We start from the raw sequence: 15,989 nt of genomic DNA, 5'->3' as shown, positions 1-15,989 counted from the left end.
GGGCCTGGGGCCAGCCCACTCTGCCCACGGGGACTCAGGGTACTGTCCACTACCCGAGCCGGGCCTCGGGGCTGACCCTCCAGGCTGTGAGAGGACCGGCCCTGACCGTGGACAACTTCTCTGGACTCGTCACGTCCTCTAGGACCGTCAGTCTCCTCCTCTGCGACTTGGGACAAGAGTGTTCAAGGAGGCCAGGACACGGGGGGTGGGCACAGCCCTGCTCTGGCTCTCAGCCCTCAGCGGGGATGGAGCAGCAAGGTCCCCAAGGAGAGGCGCCTAGCCAGTCAAAGCCTTGCTTTGAGCAGGAGAAGTTTTGGAAAGAGGCACGCGGGCTGGGGCTGGCGCTGCTTTCCTCTGTGCTCGGCGAGGGAGAGCTCGGCTGCCCTGGAAGCCACGCTCAGCCCTGCCCGTCGCGTCGATCCTCGCCAAGGACAGGTGACCCGTGGAGAGCTGTCGGGAACGCACCTAGTCTTAAGCCCCGACTGGGAACACAAAGGGCTTAGTGCGTGCCGGGGGCCCCAGAACCCTTCCTGGGAGGGCCACTGCTTTACCAAGAGCGTGGTAGGTAGAAAACTTCCAGATTTCTTCAAACGTCTTAAATGTCACCACCATCCGGTCCTGGTCACTGTGGATGGACAGCAGCCTGGCCGACAGCTCCTTCCAGAGGAGAAACAGACGTGAGAAACAGTCCCAGGGGCTTGGGGGGTCTGCCCACCAGCAGGAACGTTTCACGGGAGTGACCTTGGCAGGGGTGGGGTGGGGCAGGGGGGCGGGGAGGCACAGCTGATTCCTTTACAGCCAAGCTGCTCCTCTCAGACCAGCTGTGGCTCCCCAGTGCCATTCCAACCCTTCCCAGGGCTGGCGGCCTCCATGCCCCCTTGGTGACTCAAGGGCCTGCCTCACGCCCTGCACACCAATGACACCAGGGTCTCCTCCACTCAGCTCTGCACAGCCCCAGCCTCGCCTCCTGTCCCCTCCCGCAGCAGCAACTCCGACTCCAATCCTAAACCCAGTGTCCCCTCTCCTGACAGCTGTCCCATGAACCCTCCTGGTGGTAGCACCAGCCGGGACTCTCCCGGGTGGTCCAGTGGTTAAGAATCAGGGAGCGTGGGTTCGATTCCTGGCTGGGGAACCAAGATCCCACATGCCACAGGGAAATGAAGCCTGCCAGCTGTGGGTACAGAAACACAGCTAGAGAAGCCTGCGTACCCAGTGAAGACCCTGAACAGCCTCAGAAAGGCGCCTAGAGGAGAGGGGGCCCTATTCTCGTCTCCACTGGGATTCAGAAATGAGGCCCCACCCTTAACCAGCCACCCAGCCCTGGCATCCCAGGGGCATCACCCCCCACCCCCCGCTGTCGAGCACCGTGCTGGGGGCACCGTGCTTGCAGTCCGCTGACCCTCACGGCGGCTCTGTGGGGTCACGGTTCTAAGCATCCCAGTAACTGGCTGAGGAGGTTGCATTCACAGAGTCCAGGGGGCGTCGGCCAAGGCCAGGCCAGGCTGAGAGCACGGTCAGACTCGGCCAGGAAACTGAGTCCCAGAGAAGCTGAGGCTGAGCCAGGCTCCTGAGCAAGTCCAGGCGGATGCGGGACGCCAGCCGGGTCCAGCCTCCCTGCCCGGGTCCCTGGGCCTCTAGAGTCACTGCATGGGTGCAGAAACTGGGGCTGGGGGCCCAGCAGGTGCTGCCCCTGTGTCCAGCCGCCTGCATGACCGCCCTCTGCCGCTTTAGAGGGCCCTTCTTCGTCCTGTGTCCTGACCACCACGTGAGAGTGAAGAACGGGCCTCTCAGCCCGAAGTCTCCAGACCTCCTCCTAGACCCACCACCTTCTTCTCCGAGCCGTCCTCCTCTGCCCCATTCGCAAGTGTGGATCCCACGCCCCTTCTCCCACCCAGGACCCCCAGGAGCCAGACTCACCCCGAGGGCGCGGGCCACCTCGCAGCTCTCATTCTCCAGCAGGCGGAGCCGGCCCCGTAGGGCCTGTTGCAGGTTGGGGTCGGGCAGCCCGCTCTTTCGCCGCACCGCCAGCAGCTGCAAGGTCAGGTCTGGAAGCGCGGGGCAGATCAAGGTGGGCGGGGTGCCGTGGGGTGCTCCCCCGCCCCCGCCAGCCCCCCAGGCCGCAAACCTGGGGGCCCGGGTTCCCACCCCACGTGTACCACCTGGGAAAACTTCGCAGGCAGCCTGTCTCCCCTGAGGCCAGTTCCTTTCCTTGTAAATGAATCACGTGCTGCCCACGACGTACACAGATGGGAGGAAGCGGACTGTGTCATCACCCCAGGGCAGGAGAGCATCTGTCTGGCCTTCAGCAAATGGCCCCCAAGTCACCATGACCTCCAGCCCCGATCTCTCCCCAGCCTGAGCTCCAACGGGGCACCTGACCTCTGGGAAACACCCTGCCAGCACTCTCTGGCCCCCACCTCGTCCTTGCTTCACCAGCTACAGAAGGGCCGCAGTCTCAGCCCTGCTCGGACCAGCAACACCTGCCTCCATCACCCTCCACGTGGGCCCAGCAGCCAGCCCCACTGATCCACCTGCAAAGCCAGGCTGAACCCAGCACGCGCACCCACCATGGCCCTGCCCCTTCGGTCTGCTGGGGCAGTATCTGGGCCCTGGCCCTCGCTCCAGATGGTCCTCTGGTCTACAGAAGCCAGACGGTCCCCTACAACCAGGACTGGCTTATGGCACGCCCCGGCTCTCAGCCCTCTGGGCAGTGCCAGCCCCTAGAAACTTCTGCAGCAATGAGCGTGCCTGCTCTCTACAGCGTCCCACAGCGGCCACCAGCGACATGGGCCCCTGAGCTCTTGAAATGTGGACAGTGTCATCAAGGAACCGAAGTCTTTCTTTTATTTATTATTAAAAAGCAGAAACATTACTTTGCCAACAAAGGTCCGTCTGGTGAAGGCTATGGTTTTTCCAGTCGTCATGTATGGATGTGAGAGTTGGACTATAAAGGAAGCTGAGCACTGAAGAATTTATGCTTTTAAACTGTGGTGTTGGAGAAGACTCTTGAGAGTCCCTTGGACTGCAAGGAGATCTAACCAGTCCATCGTAAAGGAAATCAGTCCTGAATATTCACTGGAAGGACTGATGCTGAAGCTGAAGCTCCAACACCTTGGCGACCTGATGCAAAGAACCGACTCACTGGAAAAGACCCTGATGCTGGGAAAGATTGAAGGTAGGAGGAGAAGGGGATGACAGAGGATGAGATGGCTGGATGGCATCACCGACTCGATGGACATGAGTCTGAGTAAACTGCAGGAGTTGGTGATGGACAGGGAGGCCTGGCGAGCTGTGGTCCATGGGGTCGCAGAGTCGACATGACTGAGCGACTGAACTGAACTGAACTGATGTTAAGTTTAAGCATAAATGCCCACACCCGGCTACTGTATTAGCACAGCAGCAGTGGTTTTCCATCTCAGAAAGAATAAAATGCAAATCCTTTCCACCTTCTCAGGCACAGCCTGGAGCCACCCGGCCTTCTCCCACTCACTGCCAGCCTGCGATCTTCTCTCCGCTGCTCTGAGACATCCAGGTGTCCCCCACTAACCCCACGCCAGCCACTCCACCCCAGGGCCTTTGCACTCTCCATACCTTCCCCTGAGGCACACTCCCAGAACAATGCCTGCCTGGCTGGCCGCTGGAGGATTCCATCTCAGCTCAAACAGCCCCTGCCCATCCCTACCCCTTCCCCCCGAGGCTCCAAAGCTGGAGAGATAAAGTGAGAGAGAAGAGAGGAAGACAGGTGGTGGAGGGGGAGAGCCCTCGGAGTAAGCCTTGCACCTGCCTTGGAAATTTCCAGTTCCCCCCCCTCAACACACCCCCAGCAGGAGACTCTGGGATCTGGAATCAGGCCCCTCCCCCAGCAGGAAGCCAGTCAGCTCTGCTCAGCCAGTCTAAGCGGTAACCCTCCCGAAGAGGGTAGGGCTGCACTTTCACTCCCATGATAGCCTGCCTCAAGACTCAATAGCCCTAAGGCAGCACTGACCACCTGAAAGGCTGGATGACAGATGACCCTCGAGGCAGAGGTGAACCGCCAACGACCCTGGGATCTCTGTGCCCCCCACCCCCACAGCTAGCGCTCCGGGGCAGGGTCTCAGGATAAAGGACTCCTTGCTGCCCTCCTGCACCTGGGTCCGCCTCCCAGCATCAGCTCCTGCGAGAGTCCCGCCATCCTGTCCTGGAAGCTGGGATGCCTCTCCCAGGGGGGCCCTCCGCACTCACCATGCCCCCAGGGTGTCGCTCCTTGGGACTCACTTCCCGCCTCCAGGGTGACATCGCCTCCTCTTTTACGTGTATGTGTGCTGGCCGTTCAGTCATGTCTGACTCTTTGAGACCCCATGGATGGTAGCTACAACCAGGCTCCTCTGTCTGTGGGGTTCTCCAGGCAAGAATACTGGAGTGGGTTGCCATTTCCTTCTCCAGGGGATCTTCCCAACCCAGGATCGAACCCGGGTCTCCCGCATAGGAGGCAGATTTCTTTACTGTCTGAGCTACTGAGGAGCCCTCCTCTTCGGGCAGAGGCAAACAGTCCAGAAGAGGCCTTTGCAAGTGCAGGCGCACCCCAGCCTTCTGTCCCCCAGGGAAAATGCAGCGTCCTGGGCCCTACCGCAACCTCCCAGCGTCAGAACTGTCCCAGGAGCGTCTGCCTTTAACAAGCCCCGCCCCCACCCAGGAGACAGTGATGGACAGGGAAGCCTGGCGTGCCGCAGTCCACTGGATCACAAAGAGCCAAACACCACTGAGCGTCTGAACAACAGCCCCGACCCACCCCCACAGTGACCTCAAGGCAGGCATCCGGCAGCCACATTAGAGAAGCCTCCATTTGACATTCTTGAGCCAGGAGTCCACAGAACGGTCCAGGCTGGAGGGAAGGGGGATGCCCAGGGATCCCACATTCGTGAGCCCGGCACAGACTTAACCTGCTGCGTGGGGATGCCTACCTGTGGGGCAGGACCCCATCTGGCCAGGGGAGGGCCCAGCAGCCTGCTGAGAGACGCCAGAGGCCAGAGCAGCGTCAGTAGCAGAGCAGGGTCCTGTGATTGAGGTGAGAACAGACAGCCTTAGCTACTGCGCAGGCACCAACCCCGGGTATTTCTAGAGGACAGGTTTGTCCACGCCCCTCCAAGCCACTGTTCACACCCTTCCCCCACGGTCACAGAGGCCAGCAGGGTCCGGAGGAGGTCGTGGGCTTCCTTCTGTGCAGTAACTAAGTACCCCACCCGAGCGGCTTCTGGAAACTGCACAGTGTTATCTGGGGTCCGAGAAGGGTCTCACTGGAGCCAAACAAGGTGGGCAGCAGTGGTTCCTTCTGGAGGCCCTGGGTGGAGAATCTGTTTCCTTGCTGCTCCCGCTTCTAGAGGCACCACACCCCTTGGCTTTTGGCCCCTCCTCCGTCTCCAAAGCCAGCAGCGCCAGCACCTTCAGTCTCTCTTTGAGTCCCACCCCAGGGTAACCTCCCGTCTCCAGAGCTTTAAGCCCCTCTGCGAACTCTCTTTGCCACACGAGCTAACTTGCGGGTGCAGGTTGTGGGGAGGAAGACGTGGGCTTCTGCGTTGCCTGTTGCTCACTCGCTCAGTCATGTCCGACTCTTTGTGACCCCATGGGCAGCAGCACGCCAGGCTTCCCTGTCCCTCACCGTCTCCCAGAGCTTGCTCAACTCATGTCCATTGTGTCGGTGATGCCATCCAACCATCTCATCCACTGTGGTCCCCTCCTTCTCCTGCCTTCAGTCTTTCTCAGCACCAGGGTCTTTTCCAATAAGTGGGCTCTTTGCTTCAGGTGGCCAAAGTATTAGAGTTTCAGCATCAGTCCTTCCAACGGATACTCAGGACTGATTTCCTTCAGGATGGACTGGTTGGATCTCCTTGCAGTCCAAGGGACTCTCAAGAGTCTTCTCCAACAGCACAGTTCAGAAGCATCAGTTCTTCAGTGCTCAGCCTTCTTTCCCTTGTGGCTTCCCTTGTGGCTCAGCTGGTAAAGAATCTGCCTGCAACGTGGGAGACCTGGGTTCGATCCCTGGGTTGGGAAGATCCCCTGGAGAAGGGAAAGGCTACCCACTTTAGTATTCTGGCCTGGAGAGTTCCATGGACTGTATAGTCCATGGGGTTGCAGAGAGTCACACATGACTGAGCAACTTTGACTTCACTTCAGCCTTCTTTAGGGCCCTCCTGCCACATCCATACGTGACTACTGGGACCAGCTTCGCCTCCGTGGACTGTGGTCACAGAGCAGCATCTCTGCTCTTGATGCGCCGTCCAGGGTGGTCTCAGGTCTTCTTTGCTGGGTTGCTTAGTCACCCTGCCGTGTCCGACTCTGCGGCCCAGTGGACTGTAGCCGGCCAGGCTCCTCTGTCCATGGAATGTTCCAGGCAAGAATCCTGGAGTGGGTTTTGCCGTTTCCTTCTCCAATAGGACTTCTCTGGAGGCCTCTGTCCTGCTGACCACAGAGGGGAGGTGACATCCTGGGGGAGCGCAGGGTCTGGGTGGACGGGGTCGCATCCTCATCCAGCCCCACCAGCCACTAGCTGGGGGACCACGGCTCCTCTCGGCCTTGTGAGGTCAGTCCTCTGCTGGGGTCCCTGGACTCCAGCCCCCCGACTCGAGGCCAGCTCCCTGCTTACATCTTGGCTAGAGCCCCCATCCCTGCCCTGCACATCTTCCTCATGTATAAAATGGGATGAGTGACCCGAACTTTTGGATGGAGGGTGATCCGACCGAGAAACACCTGTGGGTCTGAGAGGGGTTGCAGAACCTCGCTGCGGCCTCCTCATCACCCCAGGGACATCCCTGCTCAGTGCTGCGGTGCTGCCTGTTGACTTTGGACAGGGCAACGTGACTGGCTCGTTCCTGCTCTCTCCCACCTGCGGTCCACCAGCCCCAGGCCTGTGTGATCAGAGCCCATTTCCAGTCCTTGCTTTCTCTGGGTCTCCAGAACAGGGGCTCAAAAATGCCTGTCGAGTCCAAATAAGCACATGGTACTCCGATCTCGGCTTCAGACTCCGTCCTCCCACTGAGCCTGGGGCTCCTTGAGGCGTGGCCGATTCCAGGGCTGGGGCAGGGAGAGCAGAGATGAGACGTGAGCATCCTGGGGCCCCAGAAAGCAGGTGGTGCCCACAGGATGTTGGAGACGTGTCACAAGACCAAATCGGGGGCCATTTGAACTTCAAAAGAACTAAGGACAGCAACCGATAGAGTCCAGAGGATGAAATAAAGACCTCTGAGCCCGCCCAGGCTAAAATAAGCGAGGAACTGGGGAGGGGGACAGTCCTCGGCTCCAGTGACGGTCAGTTAGAAAGGAGACAGGCAGAACGCAGCATTAGGAAGGCAGCACGGAACGGCTGTTTCCATGGCTTCCGTGCCGCTCAGGCACGGCTGGCAGTGCAGGACACCTGGGTTTGATCCCTGGATCAGGAAGATCCCCTGGAGAAGGGAATGGCAGCCCACTCCAGGATTCTTGCCTGGAGAATCCCACGGACGGTGGAGCCTCGCGGGCTAGAGTCCATGGGGTCGCACAGAGTCGGACACGACTGAGCGACTGACATGCGTGAGTTTGGAGGGGGACAGAATAGTCGCAGCGTTCCCCCAGGCTCCTTACTCACGACGAGAGGGAAGACGGGTGACTTTGACAGTGACGTTTACACGGTCAAACATCCCCTTAATCGAGTGAGCGACGTGAGATGTGAACATCACCAGGGCCCAGACCCTGGTGGGACGCCGAGAGGGACCGAAGGCACTGGGCATTTCTGCCCGAAGCACCAGTCTGCCGTCCTGAAGGAACATCCGTCTCCACACTGCGGCACCTTCTACAGGTTGACCGCCTGAAATCTTCGAAGGACCAGCTGCCCGGTTAAGAAGCTCCAGGCACACACACCACAGATCGCAAAGCCTGACCAGGGTTTTGCTTGGTGGAAAGGCGGTTACGGGGACGGATGGCGGGATCGCAGCGAGGTCTGTTGCAGGTTGTCTAAGCCAGAAAAGTGAGTTTGGAATCGTCTCACTGTGCGGCTGCACGAGCAGGTGCTGGTTTTAGGAAAGACACCCAGCGCTGGGGGAGGAGAGGAGTCATGTCTGCAATGGACCCCGAGACCATCCTGGGGAAACACAACACCTGCCTGAGCGCAGAGAGAGAAGCAAAGTGTTAACATCTGAGGGGTCTAGGCGGGGTGGTGCGCATGCTCAGATACTCAGTCCTGTCTGACTTTGTGATCCCATGGCCTGTAACCCGCTGGGCTCCTCTGTCCATGGGATTTCCCAGGCGAGAATACCAGAGTGGGTTACCATTTCCTCTCCTCCAGGGGATCTTCCAGATCCAGGCATCGAACCCGCATCTCCTACACTGGCAGGCAGATTCTTTACCACTGGGCCACCAGGGAAAACCCCCTGGGTGGGCTAAGTGAGAATTCTTTGTATTGTTTCTTGTAAATTTGTTGCCCGTTTGCAAAAGAAGCTGAAAAGGGTAAGGGGTCCGGGTAGATGCGGTGGGAGCCCACTGGCCCCTTGGCTGCTCGGGGCTAGGGAGCCTGGGAAGACCGGGAGGGCTCCTAGACCACCCTGGTGCTGGCAGATGCCAGCTGTGCTGTGGGGCTGCAGGGGCGGGAAACACCGGGCTCGTGGTCAGGATGCCCCTGGCTCAGTCACAGCGCCGGATGGCAGGAATCCTGTGCTCTAGCACTTACGGCGCCTCGGGTGCTGGCTGCCTTGCAGGAGGCTGGAAAGGCTCACGTGTTTCTGGCAGGACCCAGCCCCACCGTCTCCTGCTGTCGAGCTCTCGGTGGGGCCACGATCCCATGAGATCCCCGGGCCAGGCCCCCACCACTTCTTGGAGCCCCTCTTCTGGGCCAGGCAGGTGTCTGACCGCAGGAGTCAGTACCCTCAATGGCCACCCCCCTTCCTACCTCCATTTATACCGCGAAGGACCAAGAGAACAGGAGCAAAAACACCGCCAGTCACCAACCACGCACAGTGCCGGGCTCTGGGCCTGCTGCCAAGCATGTGGTTTTGTTGCATTCTCCCAAAGCATCAGTCATTCGTCAGATGCTCATCGGGCACCTGCTGCGTGCCGAGCCCTAGAGCCTCTGTGAGCGACTTATGCAGGTGACCGGGGTGGAGGTGAGGATCTGACGACAGGAAGATGGGGGAAGGACGGGGGACAGGCTGCCCCTGGCTCAGGGCCTTCCTCCCTGTCCTTCCCTTCCTTCCTCCAGTTCTGGAGAGAGGGGCCCTGCAGACCCCCTAGGCCACCCCGCAGGTTTCCAAGTGGGGAAACTGAGGCCCGCGTCCAGCAGCGATCCAGCGGCAATCAGGATGGGAACCAGCTCCTCCCCAGCGGCAGCCCAGCCTGAGTCCAAGCCCCTCCTGCGCACACCCGGGCCGGTCGGGTGGGAGTCAGAGGTGCCTCTGCCCTCATCTCAGCCCGCATCCTGTCCTTCCAGGAAGTAATCCTGCCCAAGGCCTGGCCCAGGCACTGCTCCTTGCCACCCCCAACCCTGGGGCTGGGTCTGCCCACTAGGAGGGGAGGAGGGACACCCCACCCTGAGTAACCCCGGGGGTTCACAGCCAAGGACAGAGCAGGATGGTGGGGACGCAAAGTCGTACAAGAGCTGTGACCTCATGTGGGGCTGTGTCCCTGGATCTCCAACCCCTGCCTGCCTGTCTCGCCAGTTTATCACTGATGTGACCCTGGAGAAGCGTGAGGTGGGCCCACAGCCCTCGAGTACTCTCCATCAACGCAGGCGCTGACGGTGCGACGCCCGGCTCCGTCCCGGGGTGGGTGGTAGGTGGACCCGCACGGTGCACTCACCCCCTCGGACGGTGGCCTTGGCCTCCTCGGGCTGTGGTTGCTCCCAGATGACGGACGTGCTCTTGGCCGCTTCCCGGACCCCGCAGTCGCCACTGCTCCCCGAGGGCCCCATGGGCCCCTTCCCCCTCGGAGCCGGCTCCACTGGGCCCTCCATGGCCGGTGGCAGCCTCAGTGCCAAGGGCTCAGCATGCTGGGCTGGCCTCTGTGGGGAGAGCATAGGGCAGGGATCAGCAGCAGTCCTGGCCTCTCTGGGTGGCCGGGATCAGCATGGATGCTGCCCCCGAGATAGGGCGCTAGAGGTGAGCGCGCCTCCGCCTTGCCTGGCAGGCTCCGGAGCACCTTCCCAGGCAGGGCCTCCTCCCCGAACAGCAAGTCGCCCGGAGCAAACTCCATCGGGGGCGCGAGCCTATGTCTGCTTCCAGCTGGAGGGCTCTGTGGGCAGAGGGGTGCCCGTTCTTGCCCATCACAGACCCGAGCAAACAGCTTAGAACCTGGTGGGTAGAGGCTGCTCAGAACCTTCCCACGAGTGCCTGGACAGGAACGTGACAACAGTCATGTGGAAACAGGAGACGGAACAGCTGTGCTTTAAGGACACCCCAGGACCCCAGGGTCTAGGGGTAAGCCTACCACGCCTCCCATCCGGCAAGGGCTGGGATGAACAGACCCCCCCCCCGGGGAGACGGCGCACTTCCCATGGGGCTCAGGGGCCCTGTGACTCCAGCCTCGGTTCCCAGGGGTTCCTGCTGCTCCTTATAACTAATCTTGAGGCCTGGGGGGGTCTCCCACTAAAAGAGGCCTGCACCCAGCGGAGCCCCCGGAAGGAACGCAGGAAATGGGCCGGGTCCCAGGCTGTCCCCAAGACGGGAGGCAGTGGGCGGCAGAAGGCAGGGAAGGAGGAAATTGCCAGGGAGGAACTAGAGACCGCTCCCCGTGCCCGGGTGCCCTGGGGCCTTCCCCAGACAGGGGGCCATCAAGAGACAGTGACTTCCCTGGTGGTCCTGTGGCTGAGACTCCGCTCTCCCAACGCAGGAGGCTCGGGTTCAGTCCCTGGTCAGGAAACGAGAAGCTGCATGCCGCAGTTAGAGTTTACACGCTATAACCAGAAGATCCTGTGTGCTGCGGCTAAGACTCAGAGCAGTGAAATAAATATACAAATATACATAAAAATAAAATTTGAGGAAAAAAAGGATAAGTGAGGGTCTGCACAGGTCACAGATCTGAGGACAGAGAAGGACATGGAGCCGCTTCCAGGCCTGGGGAGGAGAGGCAGACCCCCCGCAGCCCGCTGCAGCCACAGGGATGCGGGTCAACCACGCCGCCCTCAGCTTCTGCCTCGGCGACCGAGGGAAGGAGGAGCGATCCTGCTCAGGCACGCGCAGGGCGGATGAGAGCAGGGCCAGGAGCCCCGGCCAGGGAGCCCGTCTCTCGCGGAGTCTTGCTGCGCTCTGAAGACGGGCGCGGGGGAGCTCCACCCCAAACCCCCGAGCAGGGCAGCAGGAAGTCCCTGCACACAGGGCAGGATGCGCAGAGACGGGAGAGCACACTTACGAGACCCTTTCTGGGAACAACACTGCCTGCTGAAGACCAGGCCTGGACTCCAGACCCATCCACCTCGGGGTAGGTGCTGGGGCGGGCCCCGCCCCAGAGACCCAGAGAACGCCAGGCCAGCAGCGTGGGACTCAGAGCCCAGACAGGCCCACCAGGGCGGTAGGGCCCCAGGAGCCCCCGGCCGGCCTCCCAGCTTCACCTGGGACCCTGCAGCAGAGAACGGGTGGGAGACGAGGAGGCCGACGGCAGCATCACCGAGTGGCCACGGGGGCTGGGGGAGCCTGGGGCACAGGACAGGGGCCTGGACTGCTCCAGATTGGGGGGGGCGGTGCCCAGGGCACTGAAGTCTCCACAGATGCCAAGAGGAGCCAGCAGAGCACTTTAAGCCCCGAGAGGACTTCGTCTTCTTCCTTGAAAGGTCCATTCCTGAGTTTGGGCAGAAAGGACAGAGGAGGAGACGCTGGAGGAGGGACCTGCGAGGGGCCTTGGGTTCATTTACCGCCTCGGATTGTCAACAAGATCGGGGGCTGACCTCCGTTAGACTCAGCGCAGACTATTCTCAGAATTGCGGGCCTCAGACTGTTCCGGGACAGCGGAGACTGTCTGCAGGCTCCCAGAGGGCACGCAAGAGTTTGTCACCACCTGCATGCGCCAGGCATCTTGGCCAGGTTCCCAGTGGGGAGAATACATTGTCCCCTTCTACAGATGGGGACCGGGGTGGGCTCGGAGGGGTGGGCAACTCACCCCCTACACACACATGCGTGCGCACACACACACGTGTGCACACAGACATACGTGCACACACTTATGCACACGTGTGCGCAGACGTGTACACAGACACATGCATGCATGTGCACACACTCACATGCACACGTGCACACACGTGCACACACAGACACACGCGCACACACACTCTCACATTAACACTCTCTCACCCCCACACGTATCCCGTTAGTGCCCACATCCTTGTCTTTAAAAGGCAAACAGAGGCGCTCACACCAAACCCACAAGCTCCCGCCACCAGGTGAAGGTTCTCACAGGATGCTACCCCCGGAGCCAACAGAGACCCCCTCAGAGAGGGCGCTGGGCTGAGGACCGTCCCACCATCTGGGGGAGCAGGCAGGGGGCAGGCGGTGCCTGCAGGCCCACCCCTCCCTGTGCACTGCTGCTGTCCCCCGAGAACCGGCCTTGACCCTGAACTCACCCCCTGCAGGGGGCTGGGCCTAGGAGCCTTCAGCGTCAGCTCCGCCTGCAGGGTGGGCAGAGGAGGTCGAACCTCACACTCGAAAGCCGTTGGTTGTTTTGCAATAGATCCTGCCGACCTCTGCCCTGTGGCCAGCGCTGTGCCAGGCAGGGACGAGGGGCGCAGAGGAGGGTGACCCAGGCCTGCTGGAATGGGCGGGGGTCTGGCGGTGTTGGCTCCATGGGGCACATTCCGGGAGAGGAACAGAGAGTCTGCTGACCCCACAGGTGGAGGGGAGGTAGTCTGACCTTTGAGAAGGCCGCGGTGGAGGCAGGGCCCGTGCGGGACCGGAAGGCGTGCAGAGAATGAGAGCGCGTGGAATGTCGGCCGCCCACGGAGGCGGGCCAGCAGGGCCGTGGGCCACCCCACAGGCCAGTGTGGGGCAGGAGAGCCGTGGGCGCCTCGGGAAGGCCATGCAGCCGGGGAGCTGCTGAGCGAACCCTTGATCCCAGAGGAAGAAGACCCTACTCCCCCCGTGCTCATGGACCCGACACACAGGGGCGTGAGCTCAGCACTGCCCTGACCACGCTGCTCCCTGGCCGTCGGGGATTCGAGGCGGGGGCTCCTGCAGGACCACTGCCTTACACCCAGGGCTCCCAGACCATCCCCGACACCCTTTCATCAGTGGCCCCCAAAGCCTCTGGGTATGACCCCTGGGGGCACCCCTCCAACGGCGACTCAGGGAAACTGGCTCACATCCCAGGGGGCCTTGGGGCATCAAGGGGGTTCCTTGGCCCACAGGGGCTTCACCAGGCCCGCTGCCCCCTAGACCCTCTATTCCCCCCACACAAGACGAGAGAGCTCCCGGGCTAGGGAGGCCTACTTTAGCTCATCTCAAGCTTGCTGATTCCTTTTCTCTGGAACCAGCTTTACTCCTCTCACGGATTTAACACAGGAGTAGGAAAGGCTGTGTTTCTGGCAGGCATTACCCTGGTCCCCCTTAGCCCGCCTCCAAGCTGTAGAGAAAAGCAGGGCATAGGGGGCCGTCTGGCTGCGACCTCGTCCCCAGCCCCCAACCACCTCTAAGGGCCAGGGACCAGGCCAAGGGGCACCCAGGGGATGCTGGCACCCTTGTAGGCACCCCCAGGGAGGAGGGAGCAGGCTGGAGGTGGCTCCCTGTCCAGAGGGCGCAGCAGTATGGACCCTCGGGTTCTGGGACACAGCCTTGCCGCATAGCTCTCCAGCCGCCTTTGGTCAATGTCCAGCTTCGTTTCAAGCCCCCCTGCCTTGTGCTCCCCATTTCCTGCTGCCGGGGTCCGTCCCCCCAACACCCCGTCACACAAAGACCTCCCAGCCTTTTCCAGGAGGCAGCGCCGTCCATCTGACACCCACCCCCACCCCCAGCCTAGCCAGCCCATTACCCTCCCCTCCTGACTCTGGACACAGCAAGCCCACACCTCTCCTTGAGGTCCCCTGGCCACAGGGTGGGGGGGGACCAGGCCACCATCTGCCCTCCTCTACTGTCCTGCAGCATCTCGGGAGGGCACACGGATCCATCGTCCTGCTAGGGTCCTGTTTGTGGGATCTCTCTAGCCTCCACCTGGGGTGCCTCGCCCCCCACTCTCTGCTGCCAGGCATCTGGCTCGCACAACCCACATCCAAGGCATCTTTCCCCCAGCCCCTGCCCACCTGTCCCCCAAGAAGTCAGGAGCAGCCCACCAGTGCCTGCATTCCAGGCCCACGGGCCTGCCCCCAGCGGCTCAGGGACGGTTTTTCAAGAACAGGGAAGGCTCTGGGGCTCAGGGGACTTCCCACCTGCTCAGCGAGGGGCCTGCCGCTGACAGTGGTAAGCCTGGGGTTCCTAGTCACGGCCCGCAGGAGGAAGTGGGCTCTGTCTCCCCGGGGAGGATCCTAAAATAGCACTACTCAGCCGGAGAGGCTGCCTGTGTCCCCGACTGCATCTGAACCTGTCCTGCCTTGAGGACCACGCAGACATTGCCCACCTCCCCAGGAAGCATCTTTTCAGGGTTGTCTGGGGACCTCAGTACAGAAGGTGACCAGCGCACCCCCACATTCACACCCACCAGTGACCTCAGATTTGGGGGCCTTATTCGGACACAGGATGAAGTTAAGGTGCGGTCACTGGGGATGCCCCTGCCAGCCTGGTGGCTAAGATCTCACACTCACAGTGCAGGGAGCTCTGGCTGGATCTTCCCCTGCTTAGGGAACCGGATCCCACATGCCGCAACTAAGTCCGAAGACCACAACTGAAGATGCTAGCGTGCCACACAGCTGGGATCTGGGGCAGCCAAATAATAAATACTAAAAATAATAGTAATAATAAGATGCGATCACACTGGGCTGGAGGGCCCTCCATGTAGGGGTCTTTGTAAGAAGAGGAGGAACACAGACACAGCGGGGACCCCGGGTGAGGATGGAGGCCAGCAGGGTGACGTGCCCATGAGCCCAGAGATGCCTGCAGCCGCCAGGAGCCAAAAGACCCTCCCCCAGGGCCCTCTGCCCACCCCGAGGCTTCAGATTTCCGGTCTCCAGAACCAGGAGAGAATGAACTTCTGTGTTAGAAGCACCCGTTTGTGGCCCTTCATTACAGCAGCTCCAGGCCAGCCGTCGCCCCAGGTCCCTGCACTTCCCTTCTCTGCTGGGAAGCGGGCGTTTCGGGAGGAGGAGTAAGTGACCTCAGGCATAAACACAGGAAGCGCCGTCACTGTTGGGAGCCACCTCCCTGCACAGCTGAGCATCCTCACTCTGTCCTCGTGACGCCTGGGGGAGTGTGATGGGCCCATTTCACAGAGGGGCCATCGAGGCTCCATGAGCAGCTATGGACCAGGTGGGCCCAAGCCCAGCCCTTCACACCTACCCTGAATCTGGGCACACCCTGCCTCTGGCCCCCACACTGCCTCTGTCCACGAGTTTAGCCACAGCCCCCCACCCCCGCTGGGGGAGGTCACACCCAAGTGACCAGCAGCACTGACTCCTCCCAGCGTGACTCTCCCATCTGTCGTCTGTGTGGAACCCCCACAGGCGGGGCTTGGGGCTCCCAGAGGGGTCACTGCAGGTGGGGAGAGGGGTCACTGCAGCCGGGACCACAAGTCCAGGCCAGGTGCTTAGTCGCTCAGTCGTGCCCGACTGTTTGTGACCCCACGGACTGTAGCCCACCAGGCTCCTCTGTCCACAGGGATTCTCCAGGCAAGAATACTGGAGTGGGGTTGCCAGGCCCTGCTCCAGGTCTCTTCCCAACCCAGAGATCGAACCCAGGTCTCCCGCATTGCAGGCAGATTCTTTACCGTCTGAGCCACGAGGGAAGCCGCTGGCACGAAAGGGCCTGGGTCAGGGTCTCCCTAGAGCTGTCTGGCTGGGGTTCCCGGTTAAGTCACCTGTCCCATTGGTTGATGCAGAGGAGGCCCAGGGCAGTGATCTCAGAGTGGCCAGGTTGCAGCTG

The 15,989-nt window shown here is 61.3% G+C and overlaps 1 protein-coding gene across 1 annotated transcript in view; it reads right to left on the bottom strand.

Moving 5' to 3' along the window:
• Positions 1 to 15,989, bottom strand: part of SH3TC1 (SH3 domain and tetratricopeptide repeats 1) — a 49,253-nt gene that overhangs the window by 27,154 nt on the left and 6,110 nt on the right. The window contains 4 exon segments of the mRNA XM_052641643.1: positions 552 to 657; positions 1,918 to 2,045; positions 4,941 to 5,033; positions 9,799 to 10,000. Of these exon segments, the coding sequence (XP_052497603.1) occupies positions 552 to 657; positions 1,918 to 2,045; positions 4,941 to 5,033; positions 9,799 to 10,000 (529 nt within the window).

This window comes from Budorcas taxicolor, chromosome 6 (assembly GCF_023091745.1).
Source record: "Budorcas taxicolor isolate Tak-1 chromosome 6, Takin1.1, whole genome shotgun sequence".
NCBI lineage: Eukaryota > Metazoa > Chordata > Mammalia > Artiodactyla > Bovidae > Budorcas > Budorcas taxicolor.
The sequence above is the reverse complement of the archived record's forward strand: the minus strand, read 5'-3'. Positions and strand labels throughout refer to the sequence as shown.